Raw genomic sequence first — 15,000 nt, forward strand, 5'->3', positions numbered from 1 at the left:
AGCACGACTGGTCAAATGTAATTTTCAGAAGCTAACCGATTAACATCCCTACTTAGTTTCCCAGAATGGTAAGACTAATTGAGCTCCCCGATTTAACACGAACAATAAGATAGGTTGATATTTGGGGGTTGGCTATCTGCATGTGGACTGTGCATTCTGGGCAGAAGTTTCTCCCAGGCACAGATCTAGGACCACCTTCACATTCCCCAAGCCTAATTTCAATCTTTAGTGCGAGAAAAGCTAAAACTGACCCAAGATCAGATCAGCATCTAGGGAAAACTTCACCCAATACCAGACCCTGCTTACCTTGCACTTGGACAGGATGAAGGCTGCCAGGCAGACCAGCCTTAGTTTGCTGGGAACCACCACCATGTGCTGCTGCAGCCTCTCGGGAACAGCAAAGCGGTCCGACTTGCCCTGGACTGTGGTGGGGTCCGGAATTAGATTGTTGATCCCCTCAGAGTTCTCTCCCACCTGGATGCTGACCGGCTCCTTCATGCTGATCGCAGCTAACCGGGATAAGCCTGCCAACACAACATTAATTAGAACAGTGAGATAAATTGAGACACAATCTCAATTTAATTAATTTTAAATGCAGCCTGTAACAACAAAATGTGGAATAAGTGAAGGGGTATGAATACTGTCTGAAGGCACTGTACACGCATCTCTATGCCAGGCACACAGTGTTAGTGGTGTCATACACTGTCTTGTAAAATATCATACAAAATGTAAAGTCCACTGTCACTCCCTAAATATGTACAGTTGAAGTCTGAAGTTTATATACACTAAGGTTGGAGTCATTAAAATTCATTTTTCAACCACTCCACACATTTCTCGTTAATAAACTAGTTTTGGCAAGTCGGTTAGGACATCTACTTTGTGCAAGACAAGTAATTTTTCCAACAATTGTTTTACAGACAGATTATTTCGCTTATAATTCACTTCAACACAATTCCAGCGGTCAGTGTGCCTTTAAACAGCTTGAAAAATTCCATGACTTTAGAAGCTTCTGATTGACTCAAATGATGTCAATCAGCCTATTGGAGGTGTACCTGTGGATGTATTTCAAGGCCTACCTTCAAACTCAGTGCCTCTTTGCTTGATATCATGGGAAAATCAAAAGAAATCAGCCAAGACTTCAGGATAAAAAAACTGTAGGACTTCCACAAGTCTGGTTCATCCTTGGGAGCAATTTCCAAACACCTGAAGGTACCACGTTCATCTGTACAAACAATAATACGCAAGTATAAACACCATTGGACCACGTAGCCGTCATACCACTCAGGAAGGAGACGCGTTCTGTCTCCTAGAGATGAACGTACTTTGGTGCGAAAAGAGCAAATCAATCCCAGAACAGCAGCAAAGGACCTAGTGAAGATGCTGAGGAAACGGGTACAAAAGTATCTATATCCACAGTAAAACGAGTCCTATATCGACATAACCTGAAAGGCCGCTCAGCAGAGGAAGAGGACACTGCTCCAAAACCGTCATGAAAAAGCCAGACTACGCTTTGCAACTGCACATGGGGACAAAGATCGTACTTTTTGGAGAAATGTCCCCTGGTCTGATGAAACTAAAACATAACTGTTTGGCGAAAATGACCATAGTTGTGTTTGGAGGAAAAGGGGGAGGCTTGCAAGCCGAAAAACACTATCCCAACCGTGAAGCACGGGGGTGGCAGCATCATGTTGTGAGGGTGCTTTGCTGCAGGAGGGACTGGTGCACTTCACAAAATAGATGGCTTCATGAGGAAGGCAAATTATGTGGATATATTGAAGCAACATCTCAAGACATCAGTCAGGAAGTTAAATCTTGGTTGTAAAATGGGTCTTCCAAATGGACTAGCATACTTCCCAAGTTGTGGCAAAATGGCTTAAGGACAGCAAAGTCAAGGTGTTTGGAGTGGCCATCACATAGCCCTGACCTCAATCCTACAGGAAATTTGTGGGCAGAAATTAAAAAGAGCATGTGAGCAAGGAGGCCTACTAACCTGACTCAGTTACACCAGCTTTGTCAGGAGGAATGGGCTAAATTCACCTAACTTATTGTGTGAAGCTTGTGGAAGGCTACCCAAAATGTTTGACCCAAGTTGAACAATTTAAAAGGCAATGCTATTAAATACTAACTGAATGTATGTAAACTTCTGACCAACTGGGAATGTGATGCGAGAATTATTTATCAGCTTTTATTTCTTTCAACTATTATTCTGACATTTCACATTCATAAAATAAAGTGGTGATCTAACTGACCGAAGACAGGGAATTTTTACTAGGATTAAATGTCAGGAATTGTGAAAAACTGAGTTTAAATGTATTCGGCTACGGTGCATTTAAACTGTAAATGCCCCTAAAATATTTTTGGGGGGTCAGTATGGTGTGTGTGTGTGTATGTGACAGGTTAAAGGAAATATTCATACCCTGTTATACATTAAAAAGTATTAGTAAGTTCATAGTATGTGAGGATCTTTAAACATCTAAGGTTAAAAAGATCATGCGTTCAGTATTAGTTGATAGATAATTCATATAATTGTGTTAAAGTTAAAATCCGTCAAGTGTACAAAGGGTATGAATTGTGAGAGGAATGTAAACGTTATATTGATTACATTATTTTGTGGTGCCTAATGGAAGGGTAAAAATGTTAATCTGTGATCTCCTAAATGCTCTTAATCCATGAGCCTAAGATCGATTGCTCTGGTCTCCACCCAAGTTCCCGGGGGAATCGCAGTCTTTTCTCATTGCACTAAAAGTTATTATTGAGGAAACAAGACCGTATCACTCTCGTGATTATTTCTCCCCTTTTTCAGGTATGTTATTGATGATAAAAATAAAAAAAATAAAAGAGTAATTTAAATGTAATAACTCGCTAACATGTCAAGAGTGTTTAAGGTGTGACTTAGTAACATCTTGAGGAAGTTAGAGTTAAGTTTGCAGAAAGTAATATGAGCCCTGCTCGGTTGCAGCGAAGAATAGCTTCGTACTGAGAGTAGCTGCCATTTTATGTCGATTGTGAATGAACATGTGCGTTGTTAATAAGATATTTTGCGGTGTTATTTGTATAATGGTTTTTCAAACACTTCATTGCCTGTTGATAAATTGAGTTATGGTTTACTGAGTTAAAGCTTTGTGCTTGACAGTTATATTGAAATTAGTATCTGTTTCAGTGAATACTGTTGTGACGTGAATAAGCCTTGTACCCTAACAACTATCTATTTTCTGTAGATCTATTGTTCTGTAAAATGTGTTACTTTTGTAAAATGATTGCACTAAAAGTTAGAGGAAACAAGACCGTATCACTCGTGATTATTTCTCCCCTTTTTCAGGGGCGTAACATGTAACCTTCATTTAACGAGGCAAGTCAGTTAAGAACAAACTCTTATTTACAATGACAGCCTACCCCGGCGACGCTGGGCCAATTGTGCACCGCCCTATGGGACTCCCAATCACAGCCGGATGTGAGCCTGGATTCAAACCAGGGACTGTAGTTTCGCCTCTTGCACTGAGATGCAGTGCCTTAGGCCCCTTCGTCCGTGTGTGTTAACTATTTAACTGTACTAGAATGCTTGAAATGCCGCAATAATGTTTAATATGTGTTATTGGTAAAGTTTTTTTTGGGCAAGGAAAATAGACATCGGTATCAGCCAAAAATGTCATATTAGTAGACAGTGCATGTTAGAGCAAAAACCAAGATATGAGATCAAAGGAATTGTCAGTAGAGCTCAGAGACAGGATTGTGTCAAGGCACAGATCTGTGAAAGGGTACCAAAAAATGTCTGCAGCATTGAAGGTCCCCAAGAACACAGTGGCCTCCATCATTCTTGAATGGGAGAAGTTTGCAATAACCAAGACTCGTCCTAGAGCTGGCAGCCTGGCCAAACTGAGCAATCGGGGGAGAAGGGCCTTGGTCAGGGAGGTGACCAAGAACCTGATGGTCACTGACAGAGCTCTAGAGTTCCTCTGTGGAGATGGGAGAACCTTCCAGAAGGACAACCATCTCCGCAGCACTCCACCAATCAGGCCTTTATGGTAGAGTGACCAGACAGAAGCAACTCCTCAATATAAAAGGCACATGACAGACCACTGGGAGTTTGTCAAAAGGCACCTAAAGGACTCACACCATGAGAAACAAGACTGTCTGATCTGATGAAACCAGTTACTGAACTCATTGTCTGAATGCCAAGCGTTATGTCTGGACGTAACCTAGCACCATCCCTACGGTGAAGCATGGTGGTGGCAGCATCATGCTGTGGGGATGTTTTTCAGCGGCAGAGACTGGTTGGCTTGTCAGGATCGAGGAAAAGATTAACCAAGCAAATTAGAGAGATACTTGATGAAAGCCTGCTCCAGAGCACTTAGGATCTCAGACTGGGGCAAAGGTTCACCTTCCAACAGGACAACGACCCTAACTAAGCACACAGCCAAGACAACGCAAGAGTGGCTTCGGGACAGGTCTCAATGTCCTTGAGCGGCCCAGCCAGAGCCTGATCAAACATCTCTGTAGAGACCTGAAAAGAGCTGTTCAGCAACGCTCCCCATCCAACTTGACAGAGCTTGAGAGGGTCTGCAGAGAACAATGGGAGAAACTCCAAATACAGGTGTGCCAAGCTTGTAGCGTCATAGCCAAGAAGAAGAGGCTGTAATCACTGCCAAAGGTGCTTCAACAAAGTACTGAGTAAAGAGACTGAATTCTTCTGTAAATGTGATCGATGTTTTTTTATGTATACATTTGTCAAATTTGACTCAGATGATGGGAAGAAATCATGACATCTCGGATGACTATTCTTCTAATTCTGAGCCTCAATCTGAACCTACACCTTGTTTTTTATACATTTGCAACAACGTATAAAAACTTGTTTTCGCTTTGTCATTATGGGGTAGTGTGTGTAGATTGATTAACCTTTCTGGCGCAGGGGTCCCGCTAGCAACCCACCTCGACAACATCCGGTGAAATTGCAGAGCGCCAAAACCAAAATACAGAAAACGTAATATTAAACCTTCATGATAATACAAGTGTCATACATGATTCTTTAGCTTAGAATCTTGGCAATCTAACCACCTTCAAAAAGGCTTTACGGCGAAAGCACAGCATTCGATTATCTGGTCAGCGCCCCACAACAGCATATTATCCAAACAAGCACAGGCGTCACAAAATCCCAAATAGCAATAAAATAAGTGACTTACCTTTGCAGATCTTCCTCTGATCACAATCACAAGAGTCCCAGGAACACAATGCATGGTTGTTTTGTTCGATAAATTCCCTATTTATATCCCAAATAGTCCGTTTAGTAGGTGTCATTGAGTTCAGTAATCCACCCGTTCAGAATACAGACATACGAGTTCCAAAAGTTACCAGTTAAGTTCATCCAAACAAATCAAACAACGTTTCTAATTCATTATTAGGTACTCTAATATCTAAATAAACGATAATACTTCATACGGAGCAAACTATTTTCAATAGTAAAGGAAAAGAACGCAGCACGCTCCCTCGGTCACATGCGCAATGAGATTAAGTTCGCCATGGACTTCCTGAGAATAAACAACTATTCCTCGTTGGTTTTTCAGAATACAAGCCTGAAACCATGTATAAAGACTTGACATCTAGTGGAAGCCATAGGAACTGCAATTTGGGAGGCGAAAGTCTTTGGTTTCAATAGCTTGGAATTGGCTGGCAGGTCAAAAAAAATAAAAAAATTGGTCCTCTGGTTTTCGACTGCCAAATCAGTCCGCTAAACTTTAGAGTGTTTTCTATCCAATACTACCATGCATATGCATATCCTAGCTTCTGGGCCTGAGTAACAGGCAGTTTACTTTGGACACCTCAGTCATGCGAAATTCCAAATACCCCTATCCCTAACAAGTTTTAAATGGTCTTTTTCCTCAATTTTAGAATAAGGCTGTAACGTATGTGGAAAAAGTCAAGGGGTCTGAATACTTTCCAAATGCACTGTAGACATGCTCATGTTATTTACGTTAGTGCAGGGAGAGCTGCACACATAGCGACTTCCTACTAGGCCACACCGCCTCAGTGCGAACAGTATAACTGGTTCATCTGCACATGATTACTGCATTCGATCTCTGTAGGATCAGCAGAGGCATTCAGGGCAGTTAGATGGACATAAATTAAGTTACTCACATTGTGTCTACCAACGCCCCTGGTATAATGTACATTTGCTGAAGCATTATGACAACTCAGCAACACAATGGTAGGGATTAACTGAGCTGGGCAATTGATAAGTCATTGAGTGCAAGTAATAAGGGACAAAATGCTAAACTTTTGACTGCTTTAATACACTATAAGTGAATCTGTCCAAATATGTATTCCTTCTTCAATTGGGGGCACAAGATAATGCTTTAATTTCTAAACAGTAAAACAGATATTAAAATACCCTAAAATAAAAAGGTGACATTCTTTACTGTATCCTAATTTGATCTCAAATCTAAAATGCTGAAGTAGAGACAATTTTAAAAATGTTAGCTTTACTGTCTAAATATATATTGAGGGAAGTGTATGTTCTATTGGTCCACAAGAGAGCTGATATAGCAGCTGTCACACACAGACCGATCTGATTGGCCTGTTGCCTGCAGTCCCAGTTAGCTGAGACCAAACAGACCATATTAGGGAGGGACTAACGTGAACTTGTCCAAGAAAAAAAATGTACATTTTTTGTTGCAAAACGTTACAGTGTGCACTAATGATTACACCCAAAGTAATGATGATGATGATGATTCCATGCCGTCCCTAGGAGGGGTGCGTCATTTGAGTGGGTTGAGTCACTGATGTGATCTTCCTGTCTGTGGGCTATACTCGGCCTTGTCTTAGGATGGTAGGTTGGTGGTTGAAGATATCCATCTAGTGGTGTGGGGGCTGTGCTTTGGCAAAGTGGGTGGGGTTGTATCCTGCCTGTATACAACTACTGTGATTATTATTATTTGACCATGCTGGTCATTTATGAACAGTTGAACATCTTCTGTTATAATCTCCACCCGACACAGCCATAAGAGGACTGGCCACCCCTCATAGCCTGGTTCCTGTCTAGGTTTAGGCCTTTCTAGGGAGTTTTTCCGAGCCAACATGCGGCTTCACCGGTATTGCTTGCTGTTTGGGGTTTTAGGCTGGGTTTCTGTACAGCACTTTGAGATATCAGCTGATGTAAGAAGGGCTATATAAATAGATTTGATTCCGTGTGGCCCAGTTGGTAGATCATGGTGCTTGCAACGCCAAGGTTGTGGGTTCGATTCCCACAAGTGACCAGTATGAAAAACGTACGCATGCACTACTGATAGTCCTTCTGGATAAGATGCTGCTAAATGACTAAAATGTCAAATGCAGTTCCTCCCCATTTCCTTCCATTTGGTGCCTAACAAACAGGACTCAGGTCTTATTCGAGACACTTGGGCAGCTTACCATCTGTAAGAGTAGCAGACAGGAGCACGTTCTGCCTGGGAGGTCCAGTGGCATTCAAGGAATTGAGGATCACTGTCAGGTCCTTCTCAAAGCCCAGGTCCAGAATCCTACACCCCGACAAACACAGAACCACTCATTCACCATAAAGCAAAGAGGTTAAAGAGTGTGAGTGAGTGTGTGAGTGAGGTGAGTGTGTGTGTACCGGTCAGCCTCGTCCAGGATGAGCCAACGGACAGCGCTGAAGGCTATGCTCAGCGTGTTCTTGATGTGGTCCACCAGTCGGCCCGGCGTGGTGATCAGAATGTTAATCCCTTTACGCAGCCTAAACAGAAAGATAGGAATGTAAGCACACACACACAGCCTAGGTTGGATCCACTGACACCAATTATAGTGAAAGCTTCCCCCAATAACCAATATGCTACCAAAAGTCAATCAATGGGGGGAAAAAACCTGGCTTTCTCTGCCTTCCTCTTCTCCCCCCCCATCAGGACTCCAGGCACGATCCATGTGAAAGGCTGGCAAGAGGAGAGGGATGGGAATGAAGGTACAGTACAATAAGCAGACAGCCAGGGGAAACGAGCCAATCACATCCCAATGCTTTTCTGGCTGACTGTGGCTGTAGTGCTTTGCTGGGCAGAAAAACTAGGGATGCATCCCAAAAGGCACCCCTACCCCCTATATACAGTGCCTTGCGAAAGTATTCAGCCCCCTTGAACTTTGCGACCTTTTGCCACATTTCAGGCTTCAAACATAAAGATATAAAACTGTATTTTTTTTGTGAAGAATCAACAACAAGTGGGACACAATCATGAAGTGGAACGACATTTATTGGATATTTCAAACATTTTTAACAAATCAAAAACTGAAAAATTGGGCGTGCAAAATTATTCAGCCCCTTTACTTTCAGTGCAGCAAACTCTCTCCAGAAGTTCAGTGAGGATCTCTGAATGATCCAATGTTGACCTAAATGACTAATGATGATAAATACAATCCACCTGTGTGTAATCAAGTCCGTAGTGATAGTCTCAGTCCGTGTCATGAAGAACAAGGAACACACCAGGCAGGTCCGAGATTAAGAAGTTTAAAGCGGATTTGGATACAAAAAGATTTCCCAAGCTTTAAACATCCCAAGAAGCACTGTGCAAGCGATAATATTGAAATGGAAGGAGTATCAGACAACTGCAAATCTACCAAGACCTGGCCGTCCCTCTAAACTTTCAGCTCATACAAGGAGAAGACTGATCAGAGATGCAGCCAAGAGGCCCATGATCACTCTGGATGAACTGCAGAGATCTACAGCTGAGGTGGGAGACTCTATCCATAGGACAACAATCAGTCGTATATTGCACAAATCTGGCCTTTATGGAAGAGTGGCAAAGAGAAAGCCATTTCTTAAAGATATCCATAAAAAGTGTTGTTTAAAGTTTGCCACAAGCGACCTGGGAGACACACCAAACATGTGGAAGAAGGTGCTCTGGTCAGATGAAACCAAAATTGAACTTTTTGGCAACAATGCAAAACGTTATGTTTGGCGTAAAAGCAACACAGCTCATCACCCTGAACACACCATACCCACTGTCAAACATGGTGATGGCAGCATCATGGTTTGGGCCTGCTTTTCCTCAGCAGGGACAGGGAAGATGGTTAAAATTGATGGGAAGATGGATGGAGCCAAATACAGGACCATTCTGGAAGAAAACCTGATGGAGTCTGCAAAAGACCTGAGACTGGGACGGAGATTTGTCTTCCAACAAGACAATGATCCAAAATCTACAATGGAATGGTTCAAAAATAAACATATCCAGGTGTTAGAATGGCCAAGTCAAAGTCCAGACCTGAATCCAATCGAGAATCTGTGGAAAGAACTGAAAACTGCTGTTCACAAATGCTCTCCATCCAACCTCACTGAGCTCGAGCTGTTTTGCAAGGAGGAATGGGAAAAAATGTCAGTCTCTCGATGTGCAAAACTGATAGAGACATACCCCAAGCGACTTACAGCTGTAATCGCAGCAAAAGGTGGCGCTACAAAGTATTAACTTAAGGGGGCTGAATAATTTTGTACGCACAATTTTTCAGTTTTTGATTTGTTAAAAAAGTTTGAAATACCCAATAAATGTCGTTCCACTTCATGATTGTGTCCCACTTGTTGATTCTTCACAAAAAAATACAGTTTTATATCTTTATGTTTGAAGCCTGAAATGTGGCAAAAGGTCGCAAAGTTCAAGGGGGCCGAATACTTTCGCAAGGCACTGTAGCGCTATACTCTGACCAGAGCCCTATGAAAAATGGTCAAAAGAAGTGCACTAAAAAGGGAATATGGTGTCATTTGGGGCACAACCTTACTGTACCTTGAGGAGCTTCTGGAAGATCTGAAAGCTCTGCTGGGCCAGCTGAGGGGGAACAAAAATCAAGAAGAAATCAAAGTGGTACCAACTCAAACTCAACATCCATAAGTGTGTCTGCTTGTTGTACAAATGACAACTGCACAGTGACTCATTGTATAACACATGCATCCAGGTGAGAAGTTGGGCAGGTTAGAAAAGTAAAGATGAACAACAAGTGGGAGAAAGAAAAGAGAAAATGACCTGGGCATACCTCTCTGGTGGGGACCACAATGACAGCAAGAGGCCCATCCCCTCTCTGGAGAAAGGATATGCAGAAGGTTTAGGCACATGGATATAGGGTATCAACTCTGGAAACTTTTCAATTTTATCCCAGAAATCCAAGATGAAGGATTACCGAGACATCCTTCTCATTCCCTCTTGATTTCATTAACCTTCTAATATAGACTTAAATACATACATCTCTCTATTTTGTGAAGTGCACCAGTCCCTCATGCAGCAAAGCACACCCACAACATGATGCTGCCACCACCGTGCTTCACAGTTGGGATGGTGTTCTTCAGCTTGTAAGCCTCCCCCTTTTTCCTCCAAACATAACAATGGTCATTATGGCCAAACAGCTATATTTTTGTATCCTCAGACCAGAGGACATTTCTCCAAAAAGTACAATCTTTGTCCCCATGTGCAGTTGCAAACCGTAGTCTGGTTTGGGAAAAAGTATTGTGTCATGCACAAAGTAGATGGCCTAACCGACTTGCCAAAACTACAGTTTGTTTACAAGAAATGTGTGGAGTGGTTGAAAAATGAGTTTTAAACTCCAACCTAAGTGTATGTAAACTTCCGGCTTCAACTGTATGCATGTACGTATGCATGTATATATCAACCCTACATGCACATGATCACACTATTCTTAGGCAATGAGCTGGTCATTCTCTGACAAAGTGGTTCCTGGATATCATGCAAATAATATGTTGACCTTTTTAAAATTAATTTTAATAAACAAATCAGTGTACTTGCCTTAATTTTTGGTTCCACTGCTTGTAACGACTGAACAAGCGGTATTCCGTAGGCAAGAGTTTTACCTAGACATTCCAGTACAAAAAGGAAAACATTTAACTTGATGACTATTACTCACACAAAGCTCTAAAAATAATAAGTATCTGCATCCTCTCCAAACAATGTTGCTGAATGATTAAATCTGTACAATGTATATAGAAGAAAATATTCTCCAATTCCCCAAGCAACTTGTATGGTAATTAGGCTTCTTCAGGAAAAGAACAGCGTACTCCGAAAGTATTCAGGCCCCCTTACTTTTTTCCCTACATTGTTACTTTACGGACGTATTCTAAAATGTATTCAATAGTTTTTTTACCCCTCATCAATCTACACACAATACCCCATACTGACAAAGCAAAAACATGTTTAGAAATGTTTGCAAATGTATTACAAAAATAAACTGAAATATCACATTTACATAAGTATTCAAACCCATTACTCAGGAATTTGTTGAAGCACCTTTGGCAGCTATTACAGCTTCAACTCTTCTTGGGTATGATGCTACAAGCTTGGAACAACTGTATTTGGGGAGTATCTCCCATTTTTCTCTGCAGATCCTCAAGCTCTGTCAGGTTGGATGGGGAGCGTCATTGCAAAGCTATTTTCAGGTTTCTCCAGAGAAGTCCAGGTTCTGGCTGGGCCACTCAAGGACCTGTCCTGGAGCCACTTCTGCATTGTCTTGGCTGTGTGCTTATGGTGAACCGAGTCTTGGTGGTTCCAAACTTCTTCCATTTAAGAATGATAGAGGCCACTGTTCCTGGGGACCTTCAATGCTGCAGACATTTTTTGGTACGCTTCCCCAGATCTGTGCCTCAACACAATCCTGTCTTGGAGCTCTAACGGACAATTCACTCGACCTCATGGCTTTTGTTTTAGCTCAACTGTTGGACCTTATGTGTGTGCCTTTCCAAATCATGTCCAATCAATTGAAGTTACAACAGGTGGACTCCGATGAAGTTACAGAAACATCAAGGACGATCAGTGGAAACAGGACGTACCAAAGCTCAATTTCGAGTCTCACTTGTGTTTTTTTGCAAAAATGTCCAAAAACCTTTATGGGGTTGTGTATGGATTGATGAGGGAAAAAAAATATTTAATCCATTTTAGAATAAGGCAGTAATAAGAGAATTTAGAAAAAGTCAAAGGATCTGAATACTTCCCAAATGCACTGTATGTGGAATATATAAAAATAATATGCAGTTAAACATCAAGAGGAAAGCATAAAGAGCTGGAAATGCATCCTACCCGATCCTGTTTGAGAGCGCACGACAGCGTCTTGACCAGACAAGAGGACAGGAATGGTCTCTTTCTGGACACTGCAGAGGAAAACAGCGTTAGTATACAGACTGTGCTGATTGATCTGTGAGAATCTTGAATGCTGAGGACAGTTGGTAGCTTTGCGTCCCAAATGGCACCCTATTCCCTATATTATAGTGCACTATAAAGTAAAGTATTTTCCACCATAATTTGCAAATAAATTCATTATAAATCCTACAATGTGATTTTCTGGATTTTTTTTCTTATTTTGTCTGTCATAGTTAAAGTGTACCTACGATGAAAATTACAGGCCTCATCTTTTTAAGTGGGAGAACTTGCACAATTGGTGGCTGACTAAATACTCCTCCCCCCACTGTACATACACATACATACACATACCTATATAGATATACATACTTTAAGAATATACCTTTACTATTAACCGCAAACCCTACCACCCTTCCCCCAATTGGAGTAAACTAATAAACACTTACGCTTCTACCTTCAGTTTAGATATCATTTACAAATTTTACAGACAATCTATTTTACAAGAGTTATATTTTGTTTGTTTTTAGTCCTTCCTCCATTTCTGATGTCCATCCAGTTTGACTTCTATTTGCCATTTCGCAAAATTTCTGAACCTATATACATTTTACAGACCCCGTATGTTTTACATTGGTTATCTTGTTATTAGTCCCACCCTTCAGCTCCATTCACCCCCTCCCATCTATCTCTCAACATGATCCATTTTGGATTTCTATTTGCCATATATTTTTCAACGGTGCTGTGATTCTTCACAAAAGTACGGAACCTTTCTATTCGCATAGCTTCTACAGATGGTAAATTAAAAATACAATTTTTTGCTAAAAGAATAATAATATTATTGATTGCTTGACTATGGCTTTCCAAATCACCCAAAATTGCCATCTGCAGCGTTAGTTCTAGGCAAATGTTGCAATTCTTCAGCCATTCCTGGACCTGTGACCAAAAACAAGCCAGATATGGACAATACCAAAATAAATGAGCTAATGACTCTGCCTCCTCACAGCAAAATCTGCAGAGCTGGGAAGATTGTATCCCCCAAATATATAAGATTCCATTGTTTGCAAGAATTTTGTATAGTAATTTAAATTGAAAAATACAAGTTTTGAATAGGGCGTTGTTTTGCGTATCAATTCATAAACCATGTGCCATGGAATGGAAATATTTTGCAATTTATATGGCACAGCTGTCAGTTTTTTGGTCCTTAAATGAAATTGGTATATGTTTTTATTTATCACACTTTTCTTTAACAATTTACTTTCTTTAATACAGGGCCGAAATACAAGTTCCTTACTTTTTTCCCCCTTCTATTTGCCTCTTCCATTTATGTGGTTATGCTCCAATTAATTGGTTGTAATTTTGGGTAGAGCAGACATTTCCATATGTCTGTGTTAGCTGCATGTGTGACATAACCCCACCAGTCCTATATATGATATCATTCACTAAAATTATACTTTTTTTCCTCTTTTTTTTATACGTTATTTTAATCAATTAGTTTATTTGAGTTAAACCACAATATTTGTTGTATTATTTGTTCTGTCTTTTCAGGTGGATTAAACTGAAATTGCAACCAACGTTTTAAGGCTTGTTTAAAAAATATATATATACACGGGACAGGTTCAGGTAGTATATATATATATTGGAGATTTCCTTTTCAAACAACCGAAGTGAGCAGGTGTAATCTGAATAAAGGGAAAAAGGCCATTCTTGAACATAGGATGAGACATTTCTACCAATTTATTAGAGAACCCGTTTAGATTTAAGTATAACTTTTATATGACTGATGCCTTAAGTGAGAGGTCTAACGCTTTAATATTGAATCATTTCAGCCCTCCCAATTCATATTCGGTATATAAATAGGCCCTTTTAATTTTGTCTGGCTTGCCGATTCCAAATAAAATTTAATATTTTTTCCCCCATATCATTTTAAAAGCAGGTCACTGGGTGTAGGAAAAACCATAAGCAAATAGGTAAACTGATATAACTAAAAAGAGTTAACCAAGGTGATTTTTCCACAACTACAGGTATTTTCCTTTCCACGGAAGCAAGATCTTATCTATTTTTGATAACTTTCTATAAAAATGTATAGGGAGTGAGATCATTTCTTTCTTTTGGGATTTGTATACCGAGTACGTCCACATCTCCGTCAGACCATTTAATTGGTAAACTACATGGTAATGTAAAATCTGCATTTTCTTTGTAATCCAATACATAATATAGAACACATCATAATTTAGTTTAAATCCAGAGAGGATAGCAAAATATATAGATCCTCTATGAGGCCGTGGATTCTAATTGTGGTTTGAAAAGAAAACATGAATCGTCACCTTAGTTAAGCCAAGGATTTCTAATCCCTTAATATTATTGTTTGATGGCAATAATAAATAGATATGCCGACAGCGGACAACCTTGTTTTACACCTCGACAGTTTAAAACTTTGAGATGTAGCCACTATGTGCTATTTTACACCCAGGGTTAATATACATAACCTGAACCCATTTTATAAGAGATTCCCCAAAATTGAAATATTCTAAGCATTTATACATACACTCCAGTCGTACTTTATCAAAAGCCTTTTCAAAATCAGCTATGAAAACCAGGCCTGGTGTCCCAGATATTTCATAGTGTTCCATTGTTTCCAGTACTTGTCTTACATTATCTCTAATGTATCATCCATGTAAAAAACCTGTCTGATTAGGATGAACATCTGACAACACTTTTTTAATTCTATGGCCAAAGCATTTTGCATCACAACACAAGTGTAAGAGGTCTCCAATTTTTTAAATGGACTGGATCTTTATATATACCACTTGGGTCCTGTTTCAGAAATAATGATATCAGACCCTGTTGCGTGTCTGATAATCTACCATTTATATAGGAGTGGTTAAAACATGCTAATAAA

General features: G+C 40.3%; 1 protein-coding gene across 3 annotated transcripts in view; it reads right to left on the reverse strand.

Annotated features, from left to right (window-relative positions):
- The window catches only part of ddx31 (DEAD (Asp-Glu-Ala-Asp) box polypeptide 31), a 67,700-nt gene that overhangs the window by 42,740 nt on the left and 9,960 nt on the right, over positions 1-15,000 (reverse strand). For all 3 annotated transcript variants that reach the window (XM_064974067.1, XM_064974053.1, XM_064974059.1), the window contains exons 6-13: positions 12,045-12,115; positions 10,761-10,825; positions 9,997-10,041; positions 9,750-9,791; positions 7,852-7,916; positions 7,604-7,723; positions 7,402-7,508; positions 307-524 (exon numbers count right to left, since the gene is read on the reverse strand). In XM_064974067.1, the coding sequence (XP_064830139.1) occupies positions 307-524; positions 7,402-7,508; positions 7,604-7,723; positions 7,852-7,916; positions 9,750-9,791; positions 9,997-10,041; positions 10,761-10,825; positions 12,045-12,115 (733 nt within the window). The remainder of the gene's footprint in view (positions 1-306; positions 525-7,401; positions 7,509-7,603; positions 7,724-7,851; positions 7,917-9,749; positions 9,792-9,996; positions 10,042-10,760; positions 10,826-12,044; positions 12,116-15,000) is intronic.

Source organism: Oncorhynchus masou, chromosome 1 (genome assembly GCF_036934945.1).
Source record: "Oncorhynchus masou masou isolate Uvic2021 chromosome 1, UVic_Omas_1.1, whole genome shotgun sequence".
Lineage (NCBI taxonomy): Eukaryota > Metazoa > Chordata > Actinopteri > Salmoniformes > Salmonidae > Oncorhynchus > Oncorhynchus masou.